General features: G+C 43.7%; 1 protein-coding gene across 3 annotated transcripts in view; it reads right to left on the bottom strand.

The window, feature by feature from the left end:
- Positions 1-25,077, bottom strand: part of ATP6V1G3 (ATPase H+ transporting V1 subunit G3) — a 65,589-nt gene that overhangs the window by 24,675 nt on the left and 15,837 nt on the right. The window contains exon 3 of one of the 3 annotated variants that reach the window (XM_055418965.2): positions 4,422-8,570. The exons of 1 other annotated variant lie outside the window; for it this stretch is intronic. In XM_055418965.2, the coding sequence (XP_055274940.2) occupies positions 8,253-8,570 (318 nt within the window). In that variant the 3' untranslated portion in view covers positions 4,422-8,252. Of the gene's footprint in view, positions 1-4,421; positions 8,571-18,599; positions 18,811-25,077 lie in introns of those variants that run through there. One more of the 3 variants, XM_055418966.2, reaches the window with a different exon arrangement.

Below are 25,077 nucleotides of genomic sequence, written 5' to 3'. Positions count from 1 at the left end.
GTAGAGTGCGTTCTAGAAAAGATGGAAGTTAATTATTAAAGAGCCAAGTAGACATGAATAGTTACTGAAGGGACTATAGAAGGCACTGGTTTAAACTCATTCCATGCATATACCGACAAAGGCCCATATAGTCAAAGCTATGGTTTTTCCAGTAGTCATGTATGGATATGAGAGTTGGACCATGAAGAAGGCCAAGTGCCAAAGAACTGTTGTTTCCAAATTGTGGTGTTGGAGAAGACTCTTGAGAGTCCCTTGGACAGCAGGAAGATCAAACCAGTCAATCCTAAAGAAAATAAACCCTGAATATTCATTGGAAGGACTGATGCTGAAGCTGAATCTCCAGTACTTTGGCCACCTGATGTGAAGGACTGACTCATTGGAAAAGACCCTGATGCTGGGAAAGACTGAGGGCAGGAGGAGAAGGGGACGACAGAGGATGAGATGGTTGGATGGCATCACTGACTCAATGGGCATGAGTTTGAGTAAACTCTGGGAGATAGTGAAGGCCAGAGAAGCCTGGTGTGCTGCAGTCCATGGGGTCTCAGAGTCTGACGGGGTAGCGACTGAACGACAGCAGCAGCAACAGCATGGGTAAATTGCATCAGAGATAGCAAAATGGGATAAGCACCTGTAGGACAAGGTTAAGGTCACAGACGGAGATAAAGAGTCTAAGCAGGGGTAGTAAAGGCACAACCTCCAGGTACCCGGGAGTATTTGGACTGATCAGTTTATGGCATTAAAGCTGACAGATTAAGAAAGATAAATTGTGGATAATGGGGAAGTTCTCTAGAGCCATTCATCTGTCAATGGACGTTTAGGTTGCTTTCTTGGCTATTGTGAATAGTGATGCAATGAACATTGGGGTGCTTGTATATTTTCGATTATGGTTGTCTCTGGATATATGCCCAGGAGTGGAATTGCAGGATCATATGGTAACTGTTTTTATTTTTTAAAGGATGCTCCATACCATTCTCCATTGAGGCTGTACCAATTTATACTCCCACCAACAGTATAGAAGGGTTCGTTTTTCTCCACACCCTGCGAAGTAAGCCAGACAAAAAAAAGATAATGGACCTATTTCCAAAACAGAAAGAGATTCACAGACATAGAAAACAAACTTAAGGTTACCAAAGGGGAATGGGGAAGAGGAGGGATAAATTAGGAGTTTGGGATTAAAATATGCACACCCTTATATATAAAATAAATAACTAACAAGGACCTTCTGTATAGCACAGGGAACTATATTTGATATTTTATAATAACCTGCAAGCGAAAAGAAAAAGAAAAGAATATCTGAATCACTGTACTGTAATCTGAAGCTAACCTGATGCTATAATTCAACTATGGGCTTGTGAGCTAAGTCTCTTCAGTCGTGTCCAAAATCTTTGTGACCTAATGGACTGTAGCTGGCCAGACTCCTCTGTCCATGGGATTCTCCAGGCAGGCAAGAATATTGGAGTGGGTTTCCATGCCCTCCTCCAGGTGATCTTCCTGACCCAGGGATCAAACCTGCATCTCTTTGCATCTCCTGTACTGGCAGATGGGTTCTTTACCACTAGCACCACCTGGAAAGCCCACATCAACTATACTTCAATTTTTAAAAAAGGAATATATTGCTTGAAAACAAAAAGAAAAGTAACCTGACCATTGGTCTGAACTGGGTAGATGGATGACATCTAGGATAAGGTGAAGGACACACCTCCTCGGGCCGCAGACTCCTTAGGAGGGCTCCTGGGATCAGCTTCCTCTTTGCTGTGCCCAGGCTCAGCGCAGCCAGAGCTCCGGGTCTGAAGCATCTGCCTCAGCGGCGCTGGGTTATGAAACCAATAGACATGTGTTTAAGTTCCTGCTCTGCAAATTGAACAATTATGTAACCTTGTGCGGGATATTTAAACTTTCTGAGCCTCAATTTTTTTCACCTGTAAAATAGAATAATAACTTTTTGGATTAAAGATAGCATTTCTTCCACAAAAACAGGAGATGAGGAACAAACATGTAAAACTGTCAAAGGGAATAAAAACTTAATAAAAGTATAAAACTGACATGAATGATGAAAAATGAAAAACTAAAGTTATGCTTGTTTATTACAGTTATCTAGTACATTATTACAGCCAGCAAAATGAGTAGAAATAGAAGTAGGATGCTACTGGGTTTATCAATGGAAGCTTTTAGTGAGACTGTTCAAATTAGAGAATAATAGGTGCAAAAGGAAATTAGAAAATTAAAATAAGGGAAGAATATATTACTTCTGTAACAAAGATTTAAGAAAAATATCAGATGAATACAGTAGAAGAAAAGGGAGAAATAAAAAGAAAAGAAGATGAACCAAACAACAGAGAATTTTGTTTATCCTTAGAAAACGTAACATGTGCACTCTCTCTTTTTTTTTAAAGTAAATTTCCTGGCACATTTCTTTGTAGCTGGCTTCTGCTATTGTTCCATATGGTGTAATTTTGGGGACATTTTCGTGGCCCAACAGGGCACACACGTGGTAGGGATGCCGAGCGTGACTAATAGACAATCGCTTTTCAGTAGAATGGGATTCATCTCTAAGAAAACAGCAGATCCCAACTACCCAGGGTCAAGTTTTGCATTCCATTTTCTACATAATCTGACCCTGCTCAGAAGAAAGGAAGTTTTTGAAAAGAAAAGGGCACTTGCCGACCCAGGAAAAGGACATAGCAAAGCAGATGGCAGCGTGGAGGGTAAACGTCGACAACCTGGAAAAGGAAGACCTGGCTTGCTACGGAGGACCGTCAAGGAACGTGATGCTGTCAAAACAAGATGCAGGTAAGGGCTTGAGGGTGAGAATGCTTAGAAGAGCTCTGAAAGGTTTTCAGAAATAGAACTCGGAGAAGGCAGAAATGTCACGTGGGATGTCCGTCACCAACTGCTGGTTAGAACCAGCAGAGAGCCGAGGTAGGGCAGGGACGGTCAACCACCCCCCGCCCCCCACAAATAAAGGGGAGACAAATGGAAGTCATCTCTCCCTGGAGCTTTACTGTGAACCAGGCTCTTCATGAGGCTGTTTATTCCCTTTCATCTCTGTTTACAGCAAATTTGTGAGTTAGGCATATGTGACTTTTTTTTTTAAGGCATTTTCCTCTCTAAAATTTTTTTAAATTAATTTATTTATTTGACTGTGCTGGGTCTTAGTTACAGTGTCCAACTCTTTGTTGCAGTATGTGGGATTTAGTTCCCTGACCAGGGATTGAACCTGGACCCCCTGGGCTGAAAGCATGTCGTCTTAGCCACTAGACCACCAGGGAAGTCTCATATTCTTTTCTGAAGATGAGCCAACTTGAGCCAGCTGGGTCTTGGAGAACTTGCAGTGGGCTAACCTGGCGGGACACAGCTGGGTTTCAATTAAGAGGTGTCTAACTTGAGTGTCTACTTTGCTGTCTGGGCCTCGGTCATGCCTTGTTAGAGACCATAGCAAAGGTGTCTGGAGCCACTGAGAATGATCAAAAAACTGGACAAATGTATCACAAGGAAAGGAGGTAAAGGATCAGTAAAGGAGGGACATGAGGAAGACCAGGAATTTTAGGAATAAAGAAATGACAGGACTTCCCTGGGGGTCCAGTGGTTAAGACTCTGCCTGCCAACGCAGGGGGCCCAGGTTCAATCCGTGACCCAGGGAGATTCCACATGCCTCGGGGCAGCTAAGCCCCAGGCTGCAATGATGAAGCCTGGGCGTCCTAGAGCCCACGCTCATAACAAGAGAAGCCTCCGCACAGACAAGCCCACCCCCCGCAACTAGAGAGAGCCCGCGCAGCGATGAGGACCTGGTGCAGCCAAAAAAACTAATTAAACATTTCATTTAAAAAGAGAAATGGAAAAAAAAATACACTCATACCCCCACATACAAATGAATAATAGACTTACGGACGTGTGCTAAGCCTCCTTGGGCAAGACTGTTAGCATCTGGTCTTCCCTGTCCCCAAGCACGTTTCTTCCCGGAGTCCACAGCCTTTGTTATCTCTTGCATTTCTCCTTATTTGTTTATTTATTTTTAGCACCCCATCATGTTTTCTTTCCAATATCCATCCAGCTCGCAGGTCGGTTCTGCCTCTTTATCATCTCTCGCTGCGCCTGCCATAGAAGAGGACCTGCTTATCGCCCACTTGGATTCCAGCAACAGCTTCCCGACAGATGCCTGGGTCCCCAGTTGGGGCCCGCTCTCTGGCCCGCTGGAGGCACGCTGGTCAGTGCCTGTGCAAGTCTCGTTACTGTACTCTACTGCGCATGGCTCCCCAGAGGCTCCTGATCCGCTTCGGGCAGGGAGCGGCCTGCTTCCCGTGCTTTAAGAGGCCCTTCGCAAGCGGCCCTGCCAGCCTCTCCAGCAGCAGCTGCGGCCCTCTCCTCAAGACGCAGTCCTGCAGACCCCCACGCCTCACCCTTCGAGTGTGCCCCTCTCTCAGCTGCACCACCCCCCAGTCTCCCACCCTCACCAGGCTACCTCCTCAGCAACCGTGTGCTTGGCCTTCCTTTCGTCTTTCTGGCAGAACAATAGGAAATTCTAAGAAAAGTTCTAAATTCTAATTATGTGAAATTCCTGTGGCAGTGTTCATGGGAAGCTATTCTCTGAGTTTGGCCTTAGGAGATGAAGATTTGCAAGACACAGCTTTTGCCCTAGAGGAATCACGGTTGGGGGTGGGTGGGTAGGAGGTGCCAATACACAATGCCATATGCAAATTTCAGCTCAGTTCAGTCGCTCAGTCGTGTCTGACTCTTTGTGACCCCATGGACACGCTGGGCTTCCCTGTCCACCACAAACTCCTGGAGCTTGCTCAAACTCATGTCCATTGAGTCAGTGATGCCATCCAACCATCTCATCCTCTGTCGTCCCCTTCTCCTCCCACCTTCAATCTTTCCCAGCATCAGGGTCTTTTCCAACGAGTCAGCTCTTCGCATCAGGTGGCCAAATGATTGGAGTTTCAGCTTCAACATCGGTCCTTCCAATGAATGTTCAGGACTGATTTCCTTTAGGATGGACTGGTTTGATGTCCTTGCAGTCCAAGGAACTCTCAAGAGTCTTCTCCGGCACCACAGTTCAAAAGCATCAATTCTTCTGCACTAAGCTTTCTTTACAGTCTAACTCTCACATCCATGACTGCTGGAAAAACCATAGCTTTGACTAGATGGACCTTTGTCGGGCAAAATGTCTCTGCTTTTTAATATGCTGTCTAGGTTGGTCATAGCTTTTCTTCTAAGGAGCAAGCATCTTTTAATTTAATGGCTGTAGTCACCATCTGCAGTGATTTTGGAGCCCCCCCAAATAAAGTCAACCACTGTTTCCCCATCTATTTGCCATGAAGTGATGGGACCGGATGCCATGATCTTAGTTTTCTGAATGTTGAGTTTTAAGCCAACTTTTTCACTCTCCACTTTCATCAAGAGGCTCTTTAGTTCTTCTTTGCTTTCTGCCATAAGGGTGGTGTCATCAGCATATCTGAGGTTATTGATATTTCTCCCAGCAATCTTGATTCCAGCTTGTGCTTATTCCAGCCCAGCATTTCTCATGATGTACTCTGCGAATAAGTTAGGTAAGCAGGGTGACAATATACAGCCTTGATGTACTCCTTTCCCAATTTGCAACCAGTCTGTTGTTCCATGTCCAGTTCTAACTGTTGCTTCCTGACCTGCATACAGGTTTCTCAAGAGGCAGGTCAGGTGGTCTGGCATTCCCATCTCTTGAGGAATTTTCTACAGTTTGTTGTGATCCACACAGTCAAAGGCTTTGGCATAGTCAATAAAGCAGAAGTAGATTTTTTTTCTGGAATCCTCTTGCTTTTTCTGTGACTCAGCGGATGTTGGCAATTTGATCTCTGGTTCCTCTGTCTTTCCTAAATCCAGCTGGAACATCTGGAATTTCACAGTTCACGTTCACATACTGTTGAACATGGTAAGTGCTATAATCAAGCTTTAAAATCACCATGGGGTGATGGCCTGCTTTCCTAGGGGAGTTGGGTGCTGTGCTTTAGTCCCTCAGTTGTATCTGACACTTTGCGACCCCATGGACTGTAGTCCGCCAGGCTGCTCTGTCCATGGGGATTCTCCAGGTAAGAATACTAGAGTGGGTTGCCTTGCCCTCCTCCAAGGGATCTTCCAAACCCAGGGATAGAACCTAGGTCTCCTGCATTGCAAGTGGATTCTTTGCCATCTCAGCCACCGGGGAAGCCCAGGTAAGACTTCACAAATGAGATAAACTTTAACCCCAGTGAACAGACCAGAACCTTGTGGGGCTCCTGGGCACAGAGGCCTTTCTGTCCCCCTTTTTCTTGTTATAGGGAATGGCCCCCAGCCTCCAAGACCTTCCCTGAGCCCAAACAGTTGCTAATCAAGAGAGGGGCAGCCAAGAGACCACCAGAGGCCAGATTTAAAGTATCAGAGACGTGCACCAACAAGGTTAACTGAGGGACTTCCCTGGTGGTCCAGGGGCTAAAGCTCTGTGCTCCTATGCCAGGGACCTGGGTTCAATTCCTGTTTAGGGAACTAGGAGCTTCCCAGGTGTTGCTATTGTAAAGAACCCACCTGCCAATGCAGAAGACATTAAGAGATGCTGGTTTGATCCCTGAGTTGGGAAAAGCCACTGGAGCAGGGCATGACAACCCACTCCAATAACTTTTGCCTGGAGAATCCCATGGACTGAGGAGCCTGCTGGAGTCGGACATGAGTGAAGCCACTTAGCACACACGCAGGCTCTGCACACACCCTAATCTTCTCAGCAAGCCCGACCTTGAACTGTTGCTCTTTTCCTCTTCACCCAAAAGTCTGTCTCTGAGATTTGATTCTACACCAGTTTGGAGAGGCCCAGCTTTCAGCATCTCTACCTTGAAGAACCAGTAAAATTTCCCAGATACAGAAACTGTAGGCAAAGAGAAAGTCAAGTTATTATAACTGACCTTAATATTTTTCACTTGCTAATACTACTTCTAAGATTGTTGTTGTGACTTTCTTGCCATTAGCAAGTCCGTAACTTTGGTGAAAGAGAGTGGTATTGGTTATTTTATGTACCATGTGTGTGCATACTCAGTCCTGTCCAACCTTTTGCGACCCCGTGAACTGTAGCCCACCAGGTTCCTCTGTCCATGGGATTTCCCAGGTGAGAATACTGGAGCGGGTTGTCATTCCCTTCCCCAGAGGATCGAACCTGTGTCTCTGGCATCTGCTGTATTGGCAGATGGATTCTTTACTGCTGAGCCACCTGGGAAGCCCCATCAGTTGTTTTGAGTCAATTACTCATTTCACAGCTGGGGTGGGGACGGATATTGTGTTGGTGGATATTTGTTGCCTGAGAGTTTCTCCTTCCCTTCAGTGTGGTCACGGCAATTTTGAAAGTCCTTTCAAGACTGGTGGGCTGTCCAACGCTCCATCAGCAACATTACAGCCCTTTCAAACGTTGCTGACGCCAGTAGTCACCAGGGGGACCTCTTGCCTCTTGTGCAGACATACGTACATTACATTTGGGGCTGGTGGTTTTATCCAGGGTGTTTGGGCATATTTACATTTTTGTGTAGGAAAGAATCTGTCTGAACTGTGACTGTAAACTGTGAATTCACTAGGAAACAGGTCTTTGGAATATTGGCAAGGTTGTCATATTCACTGTAAGCTCTATTTAAATATCTCTGGGGTTGGTCTGTGGAACACATGTGTTCTTATTAATTGATGGCATATTAGTAAGAATGATAACAAGTTAACACTGGTAGATGCTTTTCGGTGGAAGTGCTAGCATGATAAAAAAGGCCCTGTTAAACTTTTGTTCTATTGAATTTTACTTCTCCAAACATAAACAGTTTACTTTAAAAATGAGGTAATTTCATCATGGTCTGTTTAAACTGGCTGCAAATATAAATCACACTGGTTTTCTGCCATTCCCCACCTCACCATCCCCTACCACACTTATGCATCTCTTAAATCAGTGTTTTTGCCTTAGTTCTTTTTTAGCTATAATAGTGATAATAATTGTCATTATTTTTAGAAGTTCATGTGTCACACATACTGTGCCTGGTAACATCCCGAGAGTTTTCTGGGAGTGTAGTTATTTAACATTCATCATAACTCTTTGTAGTGACACCATCACGCTTGTTCTAGGAATGAGGGAGCTATGGCGCAGAGAGCTTAGTAACACGTTCAAAGTCACGGTCAGTCACTGACGGTGCTGGCCGTGAGTCCAGACTGTCTAATTGCAGGGCTGGTGTGACATGAACTCTTTAGCCAGGGTGATCGTCCACCTGCTTCTCTTCCCAGAGTCATAACAGGAGTTTAATTGATTTCAGGGCACAGAGAACCCCATGCCTTCCACACATCCCCTTACACCGGGGGCAGGAGGAGCAGGGACATGGGCGTGGCAGTTGCCGTCGTGACTGTGTCTGAATTTCCCATCTCGAATGTGTGATCCCACAGGACCCAGCGATGGTGCCTGAATGAACCAATGAATGATGGCTGCTACCCAGGAGGTGAGGCCTGCGGCTATGTCTCTGGCGAGCGGCTCCTTCAGGCCGCTCTGGAAGGTCCGTGAAGCGACTCTCCATGCCCGTGAGGCCTCGAGAGGCCAGCAGCACACGGACCTGGGAGGATGGAGAGCAGGAAGCAGGACCACCATTAGAAACAGAAGCTGTGATGTCCCCTCTCGTTCTCTCACTGATAAAACAGAGCCATACTGTTTGCAACGACCTCTGGATTCCTATCTTTAGAGAATTTCCTGGTGGTCCAGTCGGGGCTTCCCTGAAGACTCAGTTGGTAAAGAATCCACCTGCAATGCAGGAGACCCCAATTTGATTCTTGGGTTGGGAAGATCCGCTGGAGAAGGGATAGGCTACTCACTCCAGTATTCTTGGGCTTCCCTGGTGGCTCAGCTGGTAAAGAATCTGCCTGCAAGGTGGGAGACCTGAGTTTGATCCCTGGGTTGGGAAGATCCCCTGGAGAAGGGAAGTATTCTCCACTCCAGTATTCTGGCCTGGAGAATTCTATGGACTGGATAGTCTATGGGGTTGCAAACAGTCGGACATGACTGAGTGACTTTCACGTCACTGGTGGTCCAGTGGTTAGGACTTGATGCTTTCACTGTAGTGGCCTGGGTTCAATCCCTGGTTGGGGAACTAAGATCCTGCAAGTCATATGGCATGGCTAAAAAATATAGATAGATAGATAGAGTTCTATCTTTATTTTTAGTACTTTTCTTCCTGTAATGTTGTTTTCTCGAAGTGTAGGGCTTCCCTCATAGCTCAGTTGGTAAAGAATCCGCCTGCAATGCAGGAGACCCCAGTTTGATTCCTGGATTGGGAAGATCTGTTGGAGAAGGGATAGGCTACCCACTCCAGTATTCTTGGACTTCCTTGTGGCTCAGCTGGTAAAGAATCCACCTGCCATGGGGGAGACCTGGGTTCGATCCCCGGGTTGGGAAGATCCCCTGGAGAAGGGAGAGCCTACCCAGTCCAGCATTCCGGCCTGGAGAGTTCCATGGACTGTACGGTCCACGGGGTCTCAGAGAGCCAGACACGACTGAGCGAGTCTCACTTTCCCTTTCAGGGCCATGATGGCCATTTTGAGGAGAAGTATCTCAGGGCACGTTGAGCCGAAGGAAGCAGGACAGGAGAGCAGATCTCAGGTCTTGAATGATGAGTCTTGAGGTAGAACCAGACTGCCTGCCCACCCCCTGCCCAGTCCTGAATCCCACCATCACCAGCACACAACTGGCATCATCTCCTTCTAAAAGGATGACAGTGCATCTCGGTTCGACACTCGACACTGCTTGGTAGTCCTATTACACGTCCCTAACAGAGCCACCTTCTTACTTCCTAAAATGACCATTTCTCCCCTTGTTTTGTCTTGATAAGTCTCCTGAAACTTCTCACTCAGCTAATCATTTTCCTCCTATTCATTAAGCCTCAAACAGCAGCAGCAGCAAATGGGACATGAAAGTGGTCATCTTCTGAGCCCTAAATCTACCTACCCGCTTGCACATTGATTCCACTGTTAACTTCCAGTTCATACAAGAGGCCCTGCCTTTATCGCAGGTCGACTCCTGATTTAATGAGAATCCTGTGCTTCTTTTCCCCGTGGGGATGTGGCTTCTGCAGCAGTTTTCTTCCACCCTGCTTGGCAACCTTTGCTTCTTTAGTGGAATCTCAGTTGTTGTTCTTTAGGATGGACTGGCTGGATCTCCTTGCAGTCCAAGGGACTCTCAAGAGTCTTCTCCAACACCACAGTTCAAAAGCATCCATTTTTCAGCCTTCAACCTCCCTTAGGGTCCAACTCTCACATCCATACATGACTACTGCAAAAACCATTGTATAGCTTTGATTGTGTGGCTTTGACTATACAGATCTTTGTTGGCAAAGTAATATCTCTGCTTCTTTATACACTGTCTAGGTCTGCCATAGCTTTTCTTCCAAGAAGCAAATGTCTTTTAATTTTGTAGCTGCAGCCATGATTGTGGAGCCCAAGAAAATACAATCTGTCACTGCTTCCACTATTTCCCTATCTGTTTGCCATGAAGTGATGGGACTGGATGCCATGATCTTGGTTTTTATAATGTGAGTTTTAAGACAGCTCTTTTACTCTCCTTTTCCACCCTTATCAAGAGGCTCTCTAGTTCCTCTTCACTTTCTGCCATTAGAATGGTACCATCTGCATATCTGAGGCTGTTGATATTTCTCCCTACAATCTTGATTTTAGCTTGTGATTCATCCAGCCCAACATTTTGCATGATGTGCTCTGCATATAAGTTAAATTAAACAAGGTGACAGTAAATAACCTTGCCATAGGCTTTTCCCAGTTTTGAACCCGCCCATTGTTCCATGTAAGGTTCTAGCTGTTGCTTCTTGACTTGCATACAGGTTTCTCAGGAGACAGTTAAGGTGGTCTGGTATTTCCATCTCTTCAAGAATTTTCCACAGTTTCTTGTGATCCACACAGTCAAATGCTTTAGTGTAGTTCATGAAGCAGAAGTAGATGTTTTTCTGGAATTATGTTTATTTCTCTATGATCCAATAATGTTGGCAATTTGGTCTCTGCTTCCTCTGCCTTTTCTAAACCCAGCTTATATATCTGAAAGTTCTTGGTTGACATACTGCTGAAGCCTAGATTGAAGGATTTTGAGCATAACCTTACTAGCATCCAAGATTAGTGAAACTGTATGGTAGTTTGAACATTCTTTGGCATTGGAATGAAAACTGACTTTTTCCAGTCCTGTGGCCACTGCTGAGTTTTCCAAATTTGCTCACATATTGAGTGCCATACTTAACAGCATCATCTTTTAGGATTTGAAATAACTCAGCTGGAATTCCATCACCTCCACTAGCTTTGTTTGTAGTGATGTTTCCTGAGGCCTTCTTGATTTCCTTCACCCTCCACGATGTCTGGCTGTAGGTGAGTGATCACACCATCGTGGTTATCCCAGTCATTAAGACTTTTTTGTATAGTTCTGTGTATTTTTACCACCTCGTTTTAATCTCTTCTGCTTCTGTCAGGTCCTTACCATTTCTGACCTTTATTGTGCCCATCTTTGTATGAACTGTTCCCTTGATGTCTCCAATTTTCTTGAAGAGATCTCTAGTCGTTCCCTTTCTATGGTTTTCCTCTACTCCTGTTCATTTAAGAAGGCTTTCTTATCTCTCCCTGATGTTCTCTGGAGCTCTGCATTCAGTTGGTACCTTTCCCTTTCTCCCTTGCTTTTCTCTTCTCTTCTTTTGTCAGCTATTTTTAGAGCCTCTTCAGACAACCATTTTACTTTCTTGCATTTCTTTTTCTTGGGAATGGTTTTGATCACTGCCTCCTGTTCAGTGTTAGAAACCTCTGTCCATAGTTCTTCAGGCATTCTGTTTACCAGATCTAATTCCTTGAATCTATTTGTCCCCTCCATTGTATAATCAAAAGGGATTTGATTTAGGTCATACTTGGATGGCCTAGTGGTTTTTGCTACTTTCTTTAATTTAAGCCTGAAGTTTACAATAAGGAGCTAATGGATGATCTGAGCCATAGTCAGCTCCGGGTCTTGTTTTTGCTGACTGTATAGAGCTTCTCCATCTTCAGCTGCAAAGACTATAGTCAATCTGGTTTCACTCTTGACCTTTTGGTGATGTCCATGTGTAAAGTCATCTTTTATGTTGTTGGAAAAGGGTGTTTGCTATGACTACTGTGTTCTCATGACAAAACTTTTGTCAGCCTTCTGCCCTGCTTCATTTTGTACTCCAAGGCCACACTTGCCTGTTGCTCCAAGTATCTCTTGACCTCCTACTTTTGCATTCCAATCCCCTGTTATGTAAAAGACATCTTTTATTGGTGTTAATTCTAGAAGATCTTGTAGGTCTTCATAGAACTGGTCGACTCCATCTTCTTTGGCCTCAGTGCTTGGTGCATAGACTTGGATCACTCTGATGCTGAATTGTTTGCTGTGGAAACGAACTCAGGTCATTCTGTCGTTTTGACATTGCACCCAAGCACTGCATCCTGTACTCTTTCGTTGACCATCAAGGCTCCTCCATTTCTTCCATGGGATTCTTGTCCACAGTGGTAGGTACAGTGGTCATCTGAATTAAATTCACCTATTCCTGTCCATTTTAGTTCACTGATTCCTAAGATGTCCATGTTCACTCTTGCCATCTTCTGTTTGACCACATCTAAATTCCCTTGATTCGTGGACCTAACATTCCAGGTTCCCATGCAACACTGTTCTTTTCAGCATCAGACTTTACTTTCCCCACCAGACACATCTACAACTGAGCGTCATTTCCACTTTGGCCCCGTTGCTTCGTCCTTTATGGAACTCTCAGTAATTGCCTTCTGCTCTTCCCTAGTAGCATATCAGACACCTTCTGACCTGGGGGCTCATCTCCCGGTGTCACATCTTTTTGCCTTTTCATACTGTTCATGGGGTTCTCGGGACAAGGATATTGAAGTCGTTTGCCATTCCCTCCTCCAGTGGACCACGTCCATCTTTGGTGGCTCTCAATGCCGTGGCTCATAGCTTCACTGAGTTCTGCAAGCCCCTTCACCAGGACACGGCTGTGATCCATGAGGGGTGGGTGGTTTATATGGCCTCTTCTTTTCTCACTCAAGTGTGATGGACACCTGCAAGTAATGTGGTTCTGCTGATCTAGGCTGGGTTCTTACACGCTGTGACAACCTTGGTTCTAGAATAGCTTTAGCTGCAATACTTCAACTTTGGTGTTTTGGCACACTCTGGCCAGCTCTATTCCAGGTCAGTCTATTTGGAAGGTTAATAGGGTTGATTTTCTGGTGACAGTTACTGAGTGTGTTTGTGTGTGTGTATGCACACTCCGGGAGCTGGTGATGGACAGGGAGGCCTGGCGTGCTGTGATTCATGGGGTCGCAAAGAGTCGGACACGACTGAGTGACTGAACTGACCGATAGAGGCAAAGAAGTCTGAACTCTTTTTCTCCCTCTCCATTTCTGCCAATGGCATGGTTTTGTTTTCAGACAGATTGGGGAAATGGTTAAGAACTTAATAGAGTCATTGTTCATGTTAGAAAGAATGAAAATAAAAATAGAGGATTCTAAGCACCCTTCTGTGTGAAGACCTGTGGGGACAGATGAAGCCTGCAGGATGAGGACATGTGTGGAAAGGTCACCTTTTTTTGTGACTGGGGAAGCTGGCAGAAATAAGTGAGTTATCTCTGAAACATGTCAAACCTCCTCGTATGTAAATAGGGTAGACTCTGGTGACTCTGCCGTCTGTGAGAGTGTAAGAGTTCTTGGAAAATGAGTCATTCAGTTAAGCAAAGACATGAAACCAAATTTGAATAGCAAAGCTATGTGAGTTACAGAGAATCTAGAATGCTGGGTGCTAGCACATACTCCTGCTTACACAGTGTTTAGGGTAGTTGTGGGGTCATGGAAAAATTAAGAGACACTGCATAAGTGGATGACAAAATGGCTCATAGTGGGAACCACTCTTGGAAATTGACTTGATTTAGTTGGTGGGACTAAATGTGGAAGACCTGCTGTTGTTGTTGTTCAGTAGCTAAGTTGAATCTGACTCTTTGCCACCCCATGGACTGCAACACACCATGCTTCCCTGTCCTTCACTATCTCCAGGAGTTTGCTCAATTCATGTCCATTGGTTCAGTGATGCTATCTAACCATTACATCCTCTGCCACCCCTTTCTCCTTTTGCCTTCAATCTTTCCCAGCATCAGAATCTTTTCCAGTGAGTCAGCTCTTTGCATCAGGTGGCTAAAGTATTGGAGCTTTATCATCTTCACACTTTATGTTCATCCCCAGACACATCCACATCTGAGCATCCTTTCCACTGTGGTCCAGCGGCTTCATTCTTTCTGGAGCTGTTAGTAGCCGCCCTCTGCTCTTCCCCACTAGCATACTGGACACCTTCTGACCTGGGAGTCTCATCTTCTGGTGTCACATCTTTTTGCCTCTTCATACCGTTCACGGGGCATCACAGCGAGAATGCCAGAGTGGTCTGCCATCCCCTCCTCCAGTGGACCATGTTTTGTCAGGTCTCTGCACTGTGACTCGTCTGTCTTGGGTGGCCCTGCAGGGCAAAGCTCATAGGCTCATTGAGTCATGCAAGCCTCTCTGCCACATCAAGGCTGTGACCCGTGAAGGAGTGAAGACCTGTAAGGATCTTTTAGTTCAACACCATTTTGTCTATTAAGCCATTAAAGAAAGAATTCAACTTGAGGATGCACTTATGCTTGCCAGGCGGAAGGATGGGGGGAAGGGATAGTGAGGGAGTTTGGGATGGACATGTACACACTGCTTGGTATAAAACGGATAACCAACAAGGACCTACTGAACAGCACAGGAAACTCTGCTCAGTGTTATATGGCAGCCTGCATGGGAGGGGAGTTTGGGGAGGTGAATGGATGCATGCATATGTATGGCTGAGTGCTCTTTCTGTCCGCCTGAAACTACCACAACATTGTTAACTGGCTTCAATACAAAATAATAATTAAAAAAAGAATCTGAGGCCCAGAGAGACTGAGTTGCCAGCAGGACACAGAGAGCTTGAATGCTGGGACCAGACAGTCTCCACGGCTGCCTTCTGGACGTGGGAGCGGGTTCCTGCCGAGAAAAAGCCCTGTGCTGATTTTAGTGTGCTTCCACAGTGCTTAAGGCTGAACATAATTATCCTATCTCTTCTGCAAGCTCAGAAATTTACCAGGTTGGGTGTTCTGGACACTCTATCTGAGCTTTTTACATCCAGAAAATTGACAGCTTGATGTTTTTCATGGGATAAGTTATTTAAGATATTTTTCATGAGATGAGATCCTCAAGGCAAATCACAAGGCTGTGTTTTTCCAAGTGATCTTCTCACACGATGACTTTTCATGTGTGCTGTTTTCCACATTGTTTGACATGTCTTGAGCTGTAGGAGAGAGTAATGAATTCTCCAAATCTGTGTTGAGATGGAAATCCTGCCCTCGTTTGGAGATGCCTTTGTTTGATGTCTTCAGCTTCTCCTACAACCCTGTCCTCCCTCTGAAAAAATGAGGGACAGTGTCCTAGGAAACTTGATACCTTTCCGATCATTAATTGGGGAATCAGTTGTCTTTCTGGTAAATGGAGAAATCTACAACATAAAACCAGCAAACAAATCTGTTTTGTTTTCATTGCTTCCAAAGTTGGGAAAATAGAGAAACAAATGGAATTGAAAGTTTCTTCTGTTTACCTAATGTGAATGTAAAATTGTATTTCTGAGATCTAAAACTGTGGTCAAATTTTAACTTTGTCTGCTAAAAGGAGACAGCGGTGCTGGTAATCTAACTGAAAGTCCCTCAGTCGTGTCTGACTCTTTGTGACCCCATGGACTATACTTTCCATGGAATTCTCCAGGCTGGAATACTGGAGTGGGTAGCTCTTCCCTTCTCCAAGGGATATTCTCAATGCAAGGACTGAACCCAGGTCTCCCACATTGCAGGCAGATTCTTTACCAGCTGAGCCACCAGGGAAGTCCAAGAATACGGGAGTGGGTAGCATATCCTTTCTTCAGGGGATCTTCCTAACCCAGGAATCGAATCAGGGTCTCCTGCATTGCAGGCAGATTCTTTACCAGCATTCTATGAGGGAGTCTAAAAACAATGATCAGTTAGAATCATTTCAGTTTGTGTTTGGAATTGAGTATATGCATAGTTTGGTAAAAATGAAAATTTTCTGATTAAATTTTGTTTGAATTGGAATTAAAATTTGTCCTTATATAAATGGCATCACCAATCCAATGGACCTGAACTTAGGCAAACTCCAGGAGATGGTGAGGGACAGGGAGGTGTGGCGTGCCATAGTCCATGGGGTTTCAAAGATTTGGACGTGACTTTGCGACTAAACCACAACAACAACATAAATTATTGGAGAATCAGAATGCCTCGGACCTTACTGGTATGAATAGAGAAACTTTTCAGGGAGCCAGCAGAGTAAGTACGGAAGCATGAAGACATTGGAGTCATATTTCTAGACTGAAGCCTTGAATTGTCCATAGTTGTCAAGCAACTCTAGGCAAATTTCTTAATCTTATTTCCTATCATGTTCAGGGGGGATGGCAATAATACACACCACAGCAGAATCAAGATAATTTATACATGGCACTTAAAGTACCTGGTTCTTAAGGCTCTTGAGAATCCTTTAGACTTAGGGAGTCCCTTAACTAGGAGATCAAACCAGTCAATTCTAAAGGAAACCAACCTTGAATATTCATTGGCAGGACTGATGCTGAAACTCCAATATTTTGGCCACCTGATGTGAAGAGAAAGCTCAGTAGAAAGACGCTGATGCTGGGAAAGATTGAGGGCAGGAGAAGAGGGTGACAGAGGATGAGAGGGTTGGATGGCATCAGTGACTCGATGACATGAATTTGAGCTAACTCCAGGAGATAGTCGGAGAAGGCAATGGCACCCCACTCCAGTACTCTTTCCTGGAAAATCCCACGGACGGAGGAGCCTGGTAGACTGCAGTCCGTGCGGTTGCTGAGGGTCAGACACGACTGAGCGACTTCACTTCCACTGTTCACCTTCATGCATTGGAGAAGGAAATGGCAACCCACTCCAGTGTTCTTGCCTGGAGAATCCCAGGGACGGGGGAGCCTGGTGGGCTGCCGTCTATGGGGTCACACAGAGTCGGACACGACTGAAGTGAATTAGCAGCAGCAGCGGCTGGGAGATAGTGGAGGACAGGGGAGCCTGACATGCTGCAATTCACGGGGCTGCAAAGAGTCGGACATGACTTAGTGACTGAACAACATCAACAACTTAAGTTATCTATGACTCTCTGGGGAACTGGGCTAAATGGCACACTCAGTCCCTTGAGGGTGGGAGTGGGGGCTCCTATAACAAAGTGCCAGAGTCCGGGTGGCTTATGGACAACAGAAACTTACTTTCCACAGTCCTGGAGACTGGAAGTCTCAGAGGAAGCGGGCAGCATGAGCAGGTCCAGCGAGGGTCCTCTTCCAGGCTGCAGACAGTGGGTGACAGCCTCCTGGCCTCCTCGATTTCATTGGTTTTGGCTGAGCTGCGTCTTTGTTGCTGTGCGGGCTTTCTCTAGCTGTGGTGCAAGTGCTTCTCATCGTGGCGGCTTCTCTTGTGGAGCACAGGTGTTTGGGTTCACAGGGTCAGGAGTTACAGCTAACAGGCTTAGTTGGTCTGCTGCATTTGGAATCTTCCCGGACCAGGAACCGAACCTTGTTCCCTGAATTGGCCGGAGGATTCTCACCCACTGAACCACCAAGGAAATCCTGCTCTCTTTTAATAAGGCCACTAATTCCTTTCACAAGAGTGCCACCCTCATGACTTGATCATCTCCCAAGGTTCTACCTCCAAACACCATGACAATGGGGATGAGATTTCTGCATATGGATTTGGGGGTGGGGAATACAAACGTTCAGTCATCATTCAGCCTAATCTATTTCTCCTTTAAGGTTTTATTGTTGCTGTTGTTCTGGTGTTTGATTTTTTTGTTTTTTCAGCCTAAACTTGTGTGCTAGCAACTCATCTGTCATTTTATTTTTTTTAAAATTTTCTGCTTGAAAGAGAATATTTGCCTAGTTGAGATGAGGCAGAGGGGATAGTTATATAGCCCGTTTGTCTTTATGTATGCATACATGTATGTGTGTGTGTCTGTCTATCTGTCATCTCTCTTTCTATCTAGGAAGGTCTTATCTTTGAACTAGTGATAACATCTTACTGGTTTCCTCACTGATTAATGAGTTAAATAAAATCCTTAACATATAATAATTTTATACCAATATCAGAGTCATGATTCTATCTCCCTTAAAAATGACCTTTTAACAACCACAACTAAGAACACATTTTCTAAACTGATAAACAGGAGAAGAAATTAGGAAAAAGACAAACAAACCCACACCCACTAAAAATGGCCAAATCCATGTTTTTGCTCATGTGTCAAAAATATGTTAACTCTGCATTCTTGGCTTACTCCAAATTAGAAGAGAAGGTCACACCTCTTGCCAGGAAAGCTATGACAACTTTTTTGTTGGTTTGCTTTTAAATTCAGTATTCATGTTCATGTATGAACTACGTCACTTGAAAATCTGTACATGTGTAGTAAATTTAAGATGTCCATTTCAAATCTCTTAATACAAACGTGAAGCCATAAACAACCATAAACATGAAGACACTGTTTATTGAACAATCAGATGCACGTTTAGCTGGTGATTCTGTAGTTCACATGGATTTCTGGCTTCACGTCACAGACGATGCTCAAGAGCTCATTGATGACGCTTTCCATGGACTGGCTGTAGCTTGCGTTCAGTTCTTTTATCTTCCCTAGGGTTTGCAGTTCTATTTCTTCTAAGACATTACTCTGAGAGCCCATTATCTAACAAAATAAAACAGAACTCACCACTCTGTACATCATATTAAAATTTACTTGTTTTGTAAGTTAAATTCAGTTTGGATTATCATTTGCATTATGCATTATTTTTCCAGGTTTTGTTTTAGAGAATAGAGAAGGTCATTAATGCTGTGAGTGGGATGGATAAACTTTTCTAAAAAAAATATAATCCACAAAAAAAGGCAAAGCTGAATCACTATGCTGCACAACTGAAGCTATATTGTAAATCAACTATTAAAAAAAAAAGGAAGCTGGCCACAGCAGGTGGCTTCTAAGTTGACCTTCACACAGTACAAATTGAGGGCAAGTTCACAATCATTATATTAATACCATGCTCAGAAGTTTTTTTCATGAATTTACGATAGTTTCCACTGAGTTCCTGTGTCTTATTTTCTGAATTAAAAGTCTGGCAAATAAAGTTGAAAGACATCATTAAACCCATTATTGCTGGTCTTTAAAGAGCAAATAACTGGTTTGTGAATTTTTAAAATAAATTATCTGAACTCTTTAAATCTGTCTTTTTAGGAATATACAGCCACAATATGCCCCGTAAGATACCTTCACAAGCCCAGATATATCATTTATTGTATGTGTTCAGATACTCAGTTGTGTCCAACTCTCTGCGACGCTATGGATCATAGCCTATGAGATTCCTCAGTCCATGGGATTCTCCCAACAAGGATACTGGAGTTGGTTGCCTTTTCCTCCTCCAGGAGATCTTCCCGATGCAGAGACTGAACCCATGTCTCCTGCATTGACATCAGATTTTTTTTAACAGTGAGCCACCTGGGAAGCCCATGGGTAGGTTAGGTATATTCAATGCATTTTTTACTTCGATGGTTTCAGCCTGCCACGGGTTTACCAGAAATCAACCCGAGTGTAAGCTGAAGAAGACCTGTACTTATTGATTCAGTCCCATTACAGGTTTAGACTGTGTCACTTATCTTTCTGACTGTTTTTTCATTAACAGTGATCACCAGTATTTCCTATCATCTCCTCTCTCTCTTAGCTTCTCTGTCAAGTAATGATATGATTGAAATATAATTTCTATGAACAGTATGTAAAAAGCAAAAATATAATTTTAACAGAGGAGTTGCCAATTTAAAGAGATTCTGTGGTGAAACCTTTTGTAAGGCTATCCTTTGCTAAAGCAAACAATCAACTCCTAATTGGTCTCCTCTGTAAACTCAGCCTTTCTTGAACAGGGAATTGTGAGGGCAATACAGCTGGTTTTTGTTTGTTTGTTTTTCTCTTTCCTGAGTGTTTGGGGAAAGCATGCATTTAATTTAGTCCAGGAGACTCCACTAATGATTGACTTTTACTTCAAGGTTGTTAGACTGTTCTAAATTCTAGAATCCGAATGATCTTTCTGGTCCCAAACTTGAAATCAAATGTCACTGAGGCCTCAGGTTCAAGTTCTTTTCTGTTTATGGTTCAGGCAACTGGGTCTTTCTAGTTCAAACAAAATCATTTTGAAGTGATACAGCTTCTAAGACATCAAACAGCTTTTATAAAATAACATTTTGATAAGCGAGTACACAAGAAGCACAGACGTGGATGAAGTTTTCCTTGCTACAAAGATGTTGAAAAATAATAGAAAACTACTTACCAAAGTAGTTCTACCAAAATTAAAAATTTCCTCTACATCCAATATTGGACTTTATACCAAACTCAAAATTACCATACTAAATTCAATGTCTTAAGAAACAAAAAATTTAAAAGACACACTGTTAAGAAACTATAATATTACCTACTTTTCTTTGGAGAAGTATTAAAAATGGTTATTTAATAATAACTGGATTACTGCAGCTGTCCCAGTGGACTTTGGAAATTTTCATCTCAGCCTTAGGATCTTTATTTTTTAAATGAGGGTAACATCACCTATTTGATGGGTTTGTTGTAAAAAGTCAACCAGATTTACCAGTGCAAAGCATGCAAAATTGTAATAGCCTCAAAGTGAGCCATAAATGTAATTTAAAATTTTCTAGACTTGTATTTAACAAATTGAAAAAATTAGCTTGAACAATATTTGTATTTATCCCAATATAACCATGCTATTATTTTAATGTAAAATGTAAAATTATTGCATTATTGTTTGTCATGACAAACCTAGGCAATATATTAAAAAGCAAAGCCATCGCTTTGCCGAAAAAGGTCCATCTAGTCAAATCTATGGTTTTTCCAGTAGTCATGCATGGATGTGAGAGTTGGACCATAAAGAAGGCCGAGTGCCAAAGAATCCGTGCTTTCGAATTGTGGGGCTGGAGAAGACTCTTGAGAGTTTGTTGGACAGCAGGGAGATCCAACCAGTTAATCCTAGAGGAATCAGTCCTGAATATTCATTAGAAGGACTGATGCTGAAGCTGCAGCTCCAATCCTTTGGCCACCTGAAGCGAAAAGCCAACTCATTGGAAAAGACCCTGCTGCTGGGAAAGATTGAAGGCAGGAGGAGAAGGGGACGAGAGAGGATGAGAGAGATGGCATCACTGACTCCATGGACACGGATTTCAGCAAACTCTGGGAGATCGTGAAGGGCAGGGAAGCCTGAGGCGCTGCAGTCCATGAGGTCGCAGAGAGCTGGACACGACTGAATGCCTGCAGAACAAGTTCCCGTAACCTGGCCTGTATTTTACTTACAGAGTATCTTCATTCGGACTAGTTGCACTGAAGTGCTTGGTAGCTGCATGAGAATGACCATCGTTTTTGACAGTGTAGGTATGGCCACCCACTCCAGTGTTCTTGCCTGGAGAGCCCCAGGGATGGGGCAGCCCGATGGGCGCCGTCTATGGGGTCACACAGAGTCGGACACGACTGAAGTGACTTAGCCGCAGGTACAGGACGACAGATGACAGCTACCAGCATTAGGTGTGTTCTTAATGTGCTTTGTTAAGACAACGTGATAATTTTCTGAAGAGGTTTATTATGAAGGTGGTGTTTAGCACAAAAGCTTAGCACTGAGCAAGTAATCAGTCAGTCAGTTCAGTTGCTCAGTTGTGTCCAGCTCTTTGCGACCCCATGAATCGCAGCACACCAGGCCTTCCTGTCCATCACCAACTCCCGGAGTCCACTGAAACCCATGTACATTGAGTTGGTGATGCCATCTAACCATCTCATCCTCTGTCGTCCCCTTCTCCTCCTGCCTTCAATCTTTCCCAGCATCAGGGTCTTTTCAAATGACTCAGCTCTTCACATGAGGTGGCCAAAGTATTGGGGTTTCAGCTTCAACATCAGTCCTTCCAATGAACACCCAGGACTGACTTCCTTTAGGATGGACAGTAAACGTTAGTAATAATTATTATGATTTATCACTGTGTTGCTTGCACTTTAAAATTTGTATAATCCATCTTAAACTTTCAGAAATGTTGGAATACCCTTTTAATAACCCAAACTGCTGTATTTCATCCTGTATAAATAAGCATATTATTTCTGAGTTTATTTGATCCACAATAATTTGAGTTTCTGCAGTATTTCCTGGACAATATGATACCTTGACTCACTACAGACCACTTTATTTTATTTTTTAAAATATTTTTTATAGTTTAAAAAATTTTATTATTAATTGAAGGATAATTACAGTATCGTGATGGTTTCTGCCATACATCAACATGAATTTAATGTGGACAATTTTAAAAGTCTTTATTGACTTGTTACAGTATTGCTCCTGTTTTATGTTTTTTATTTTTTGTTTTTTTGCCGTGAGACATGTGGGATCTTAGATCCCCGACCAGAGATTGTACCTGATCCCCCTGCATTGGCAGGTGAAGTCTCAACCACTGGGCCACCAGGGAAGTTCCCATATACGTTTTAAATGGTCTTCCTTGGGAAGAATTCCATTTGTATCTGAAGACAGTGCTGATTTAAGCCACACAGGAGTTACATGAATGAATGCAAGCTCTACAGGGACCAGGGTGAGGGTTATCTCGGCCGCTGATGTGTTAAAGCGCCTCAAACGCTGTCAGGTACCTAACAGATGCTCGACACGCACATTGGACAGAGGCAGTGAGTGGATCGCCAAGTGTCACAGGAAACCTACTACCTGTGACCTGTTGCTCTTGTTGGTCAAAGCCTGCTGTCTGAGTAGTTGGGACACGGTATAAAACAGAAGTGGATCACTATGTGATACGTCGCGGTGCTTTGGGTCCAAGGCTACCATCGAAGGACTTCTCCGTGGGAATTTGCAGACCTTCAGTGGTGAGACTGATGTGTGTAGCTTTACAACTTAATGACCAACAGTGTGGGTGAACTCTTTCAACGTTAAGCACGTTTCTTTGTAAGTTGCGTTTCAGTTTCAGGGTAAGGAGGTTCAGTCCCTGCACACAGTTTGCATTCTCAATTTGTAGCTGCTTCAGGGAAACAAAAATACTTTCATGAAATGCATTTAGGAATATTAAAGATATAAACATCTTCAATATGACCAGGGCAATCATTTTTAGGTCTTTTGTTTAGATGCATGGTCAGTCCACCTTTTATTGGCATTAACAATATTTAATATTTCCATGGTAGCAATGTACTGTTTTCCTCATTAGAACATGCTATTTTGTAGAACTTTTCCAAGGTCCTGGAGGATGGTTGAGGTAACTGTATCTCCAGAGATTTGTCTTTTGTGTATATTGTGTAAATGGAATGTGTATATACTTTGTGTCCATATAAATGGAATCATAAAGTATAAATGATGGCCTTCTCTCACTCCTTTGTAGCTCAGAGGGCTTCCCTGGTGGCTCAGATGGTAAAGAATCCACCTGCAATGCAGGAGACCTGGGTTCAGTCCCTGGATTGGTAAGATCCCCTGGAGACAGGAATGGCTGCTCACTCCAACATTCTGGCCTGGAGAGGAGAGGAGCGTGGTGGGCCACAGTCCACACGACACAAAGAGACGGACACGACTGAGAGGCTTTCACTTTCACTTCTCTCACTCAACGAAGCATCTTTCTAGAATCATCCAAGCTGTTGCATGTTTTACTAGTTTGGTCTTTTTCCTTGCTGAGTGGTATGAAATTTTAGCAAGCGATATAGTCAAATAAGGAATAAGAAAATAGCAAGGGACCAGTAAATCTTTGTTATAAAGATATTCGTTGATTCACAGCCCACACTGGGGTACTTGTTCCTCTTGATGAGTCGGGGAATTGGAAGATACATTAACAAGAGCTAAAAAGCAACCCCAAAAAGGAGCAGCAAGGTGCAACCCCAGCGGCATGCAGAGAGCTGGTTTCTTGGGTCTCCTCCCAGATCTCCTACGTGCCCCGGCTTAATGATGATGAGTTTTAGTGGACTAGCTCTCTGTCTGACATATGGGGGTCATGCCAGGAGAGAAGATCCGTGCTTGTGGTTGGCAATAAACTTGAGGTAACAGAGGTCTAAACATGCTGACCTTTCTATGTGAGCTTTTGATCAACTAGCTGTAAAACTGGCTTAGAGCTCTAATTATGAGAGGCATGAGGAGTTTTAATGACTCTCTGATGCAGAGAATAAATATCCCGAGCCAGATTTACACTGTAGGAGATTCTTCTGGAGAAATAATGTTTCAAGGGAGTAAACCTAGCTACTTTCTAAAATGGTGGTCAGTTGTGTAATTACTTAAAAAAATACTAATGCGTATGTTAGATATGTCCCATACAGGATCAGAAAAGCTGATTGGCATCAAGAATGTTTTTTTTTTTTATGGGGGGGTCCTAATAGGCAAAGGCTAATAGAGTTTTGCCAAGAGAATGCACTGGTCATAGCAAACACCCTCTTCCAACAACACAAGAGAAGACTCTACACATGGACATCACCAGGTGGTCAACACCAAAATCAGATTGATTATATTCTTTGCAGCCAAAGATGGAGAAGCTGTATACAGTTAGCAAAAACAAGACCAGGAGCTGACTGTGGCTCAGATCATGAACTCCTTATTGCCAAATTCAGACTTAAATTGAAGAAAGTAGGGAAAACCATTAGACCATTCAGATATGACCTAAATCAAATCCCTTATGATTATACAGTGGAAGTGAGAAATAGATTTAAGGGACTAGATCTGATAGATAGAGTGCCTGATGAACTCTTAATGGAGGTTCGTGACATTGTACAGGAGACAGGGACCAAGACCATCCCCATGGAAAAGAAATGCAAAAAAGCAAAATGGCTGTCTGAGGAGGCCTTACAAATAGCTGTGAAAAGAAGAAAAGTGAAAAGCAAAGGAGGAAAGGAAAGATATAAGCATCTGAATGCAGAGTTCCAAAGAATAGCAAGGAGAGATAAGAAAGCCTTCCTCAG

The sequence above is a fragment of the Moschus berezovskii genome, chromosome 17, assembly GCF_049115385.1.
Source record: "Moschus berezovskii isolate FMDL1 chromosome 17, NW_MosBer_1.0, whole genome shotgun sequence".
In the NCBI taxonomy this organism is placed as follows: Eukaryota; Metazoa; Chordata; class Mammalia; order Artiodactyla; family Moschidae; genus Moschus; species Moschus berezovskii.
This window is presented reverse-complemented; position numbering and strand designations above follow the sequence as displayed.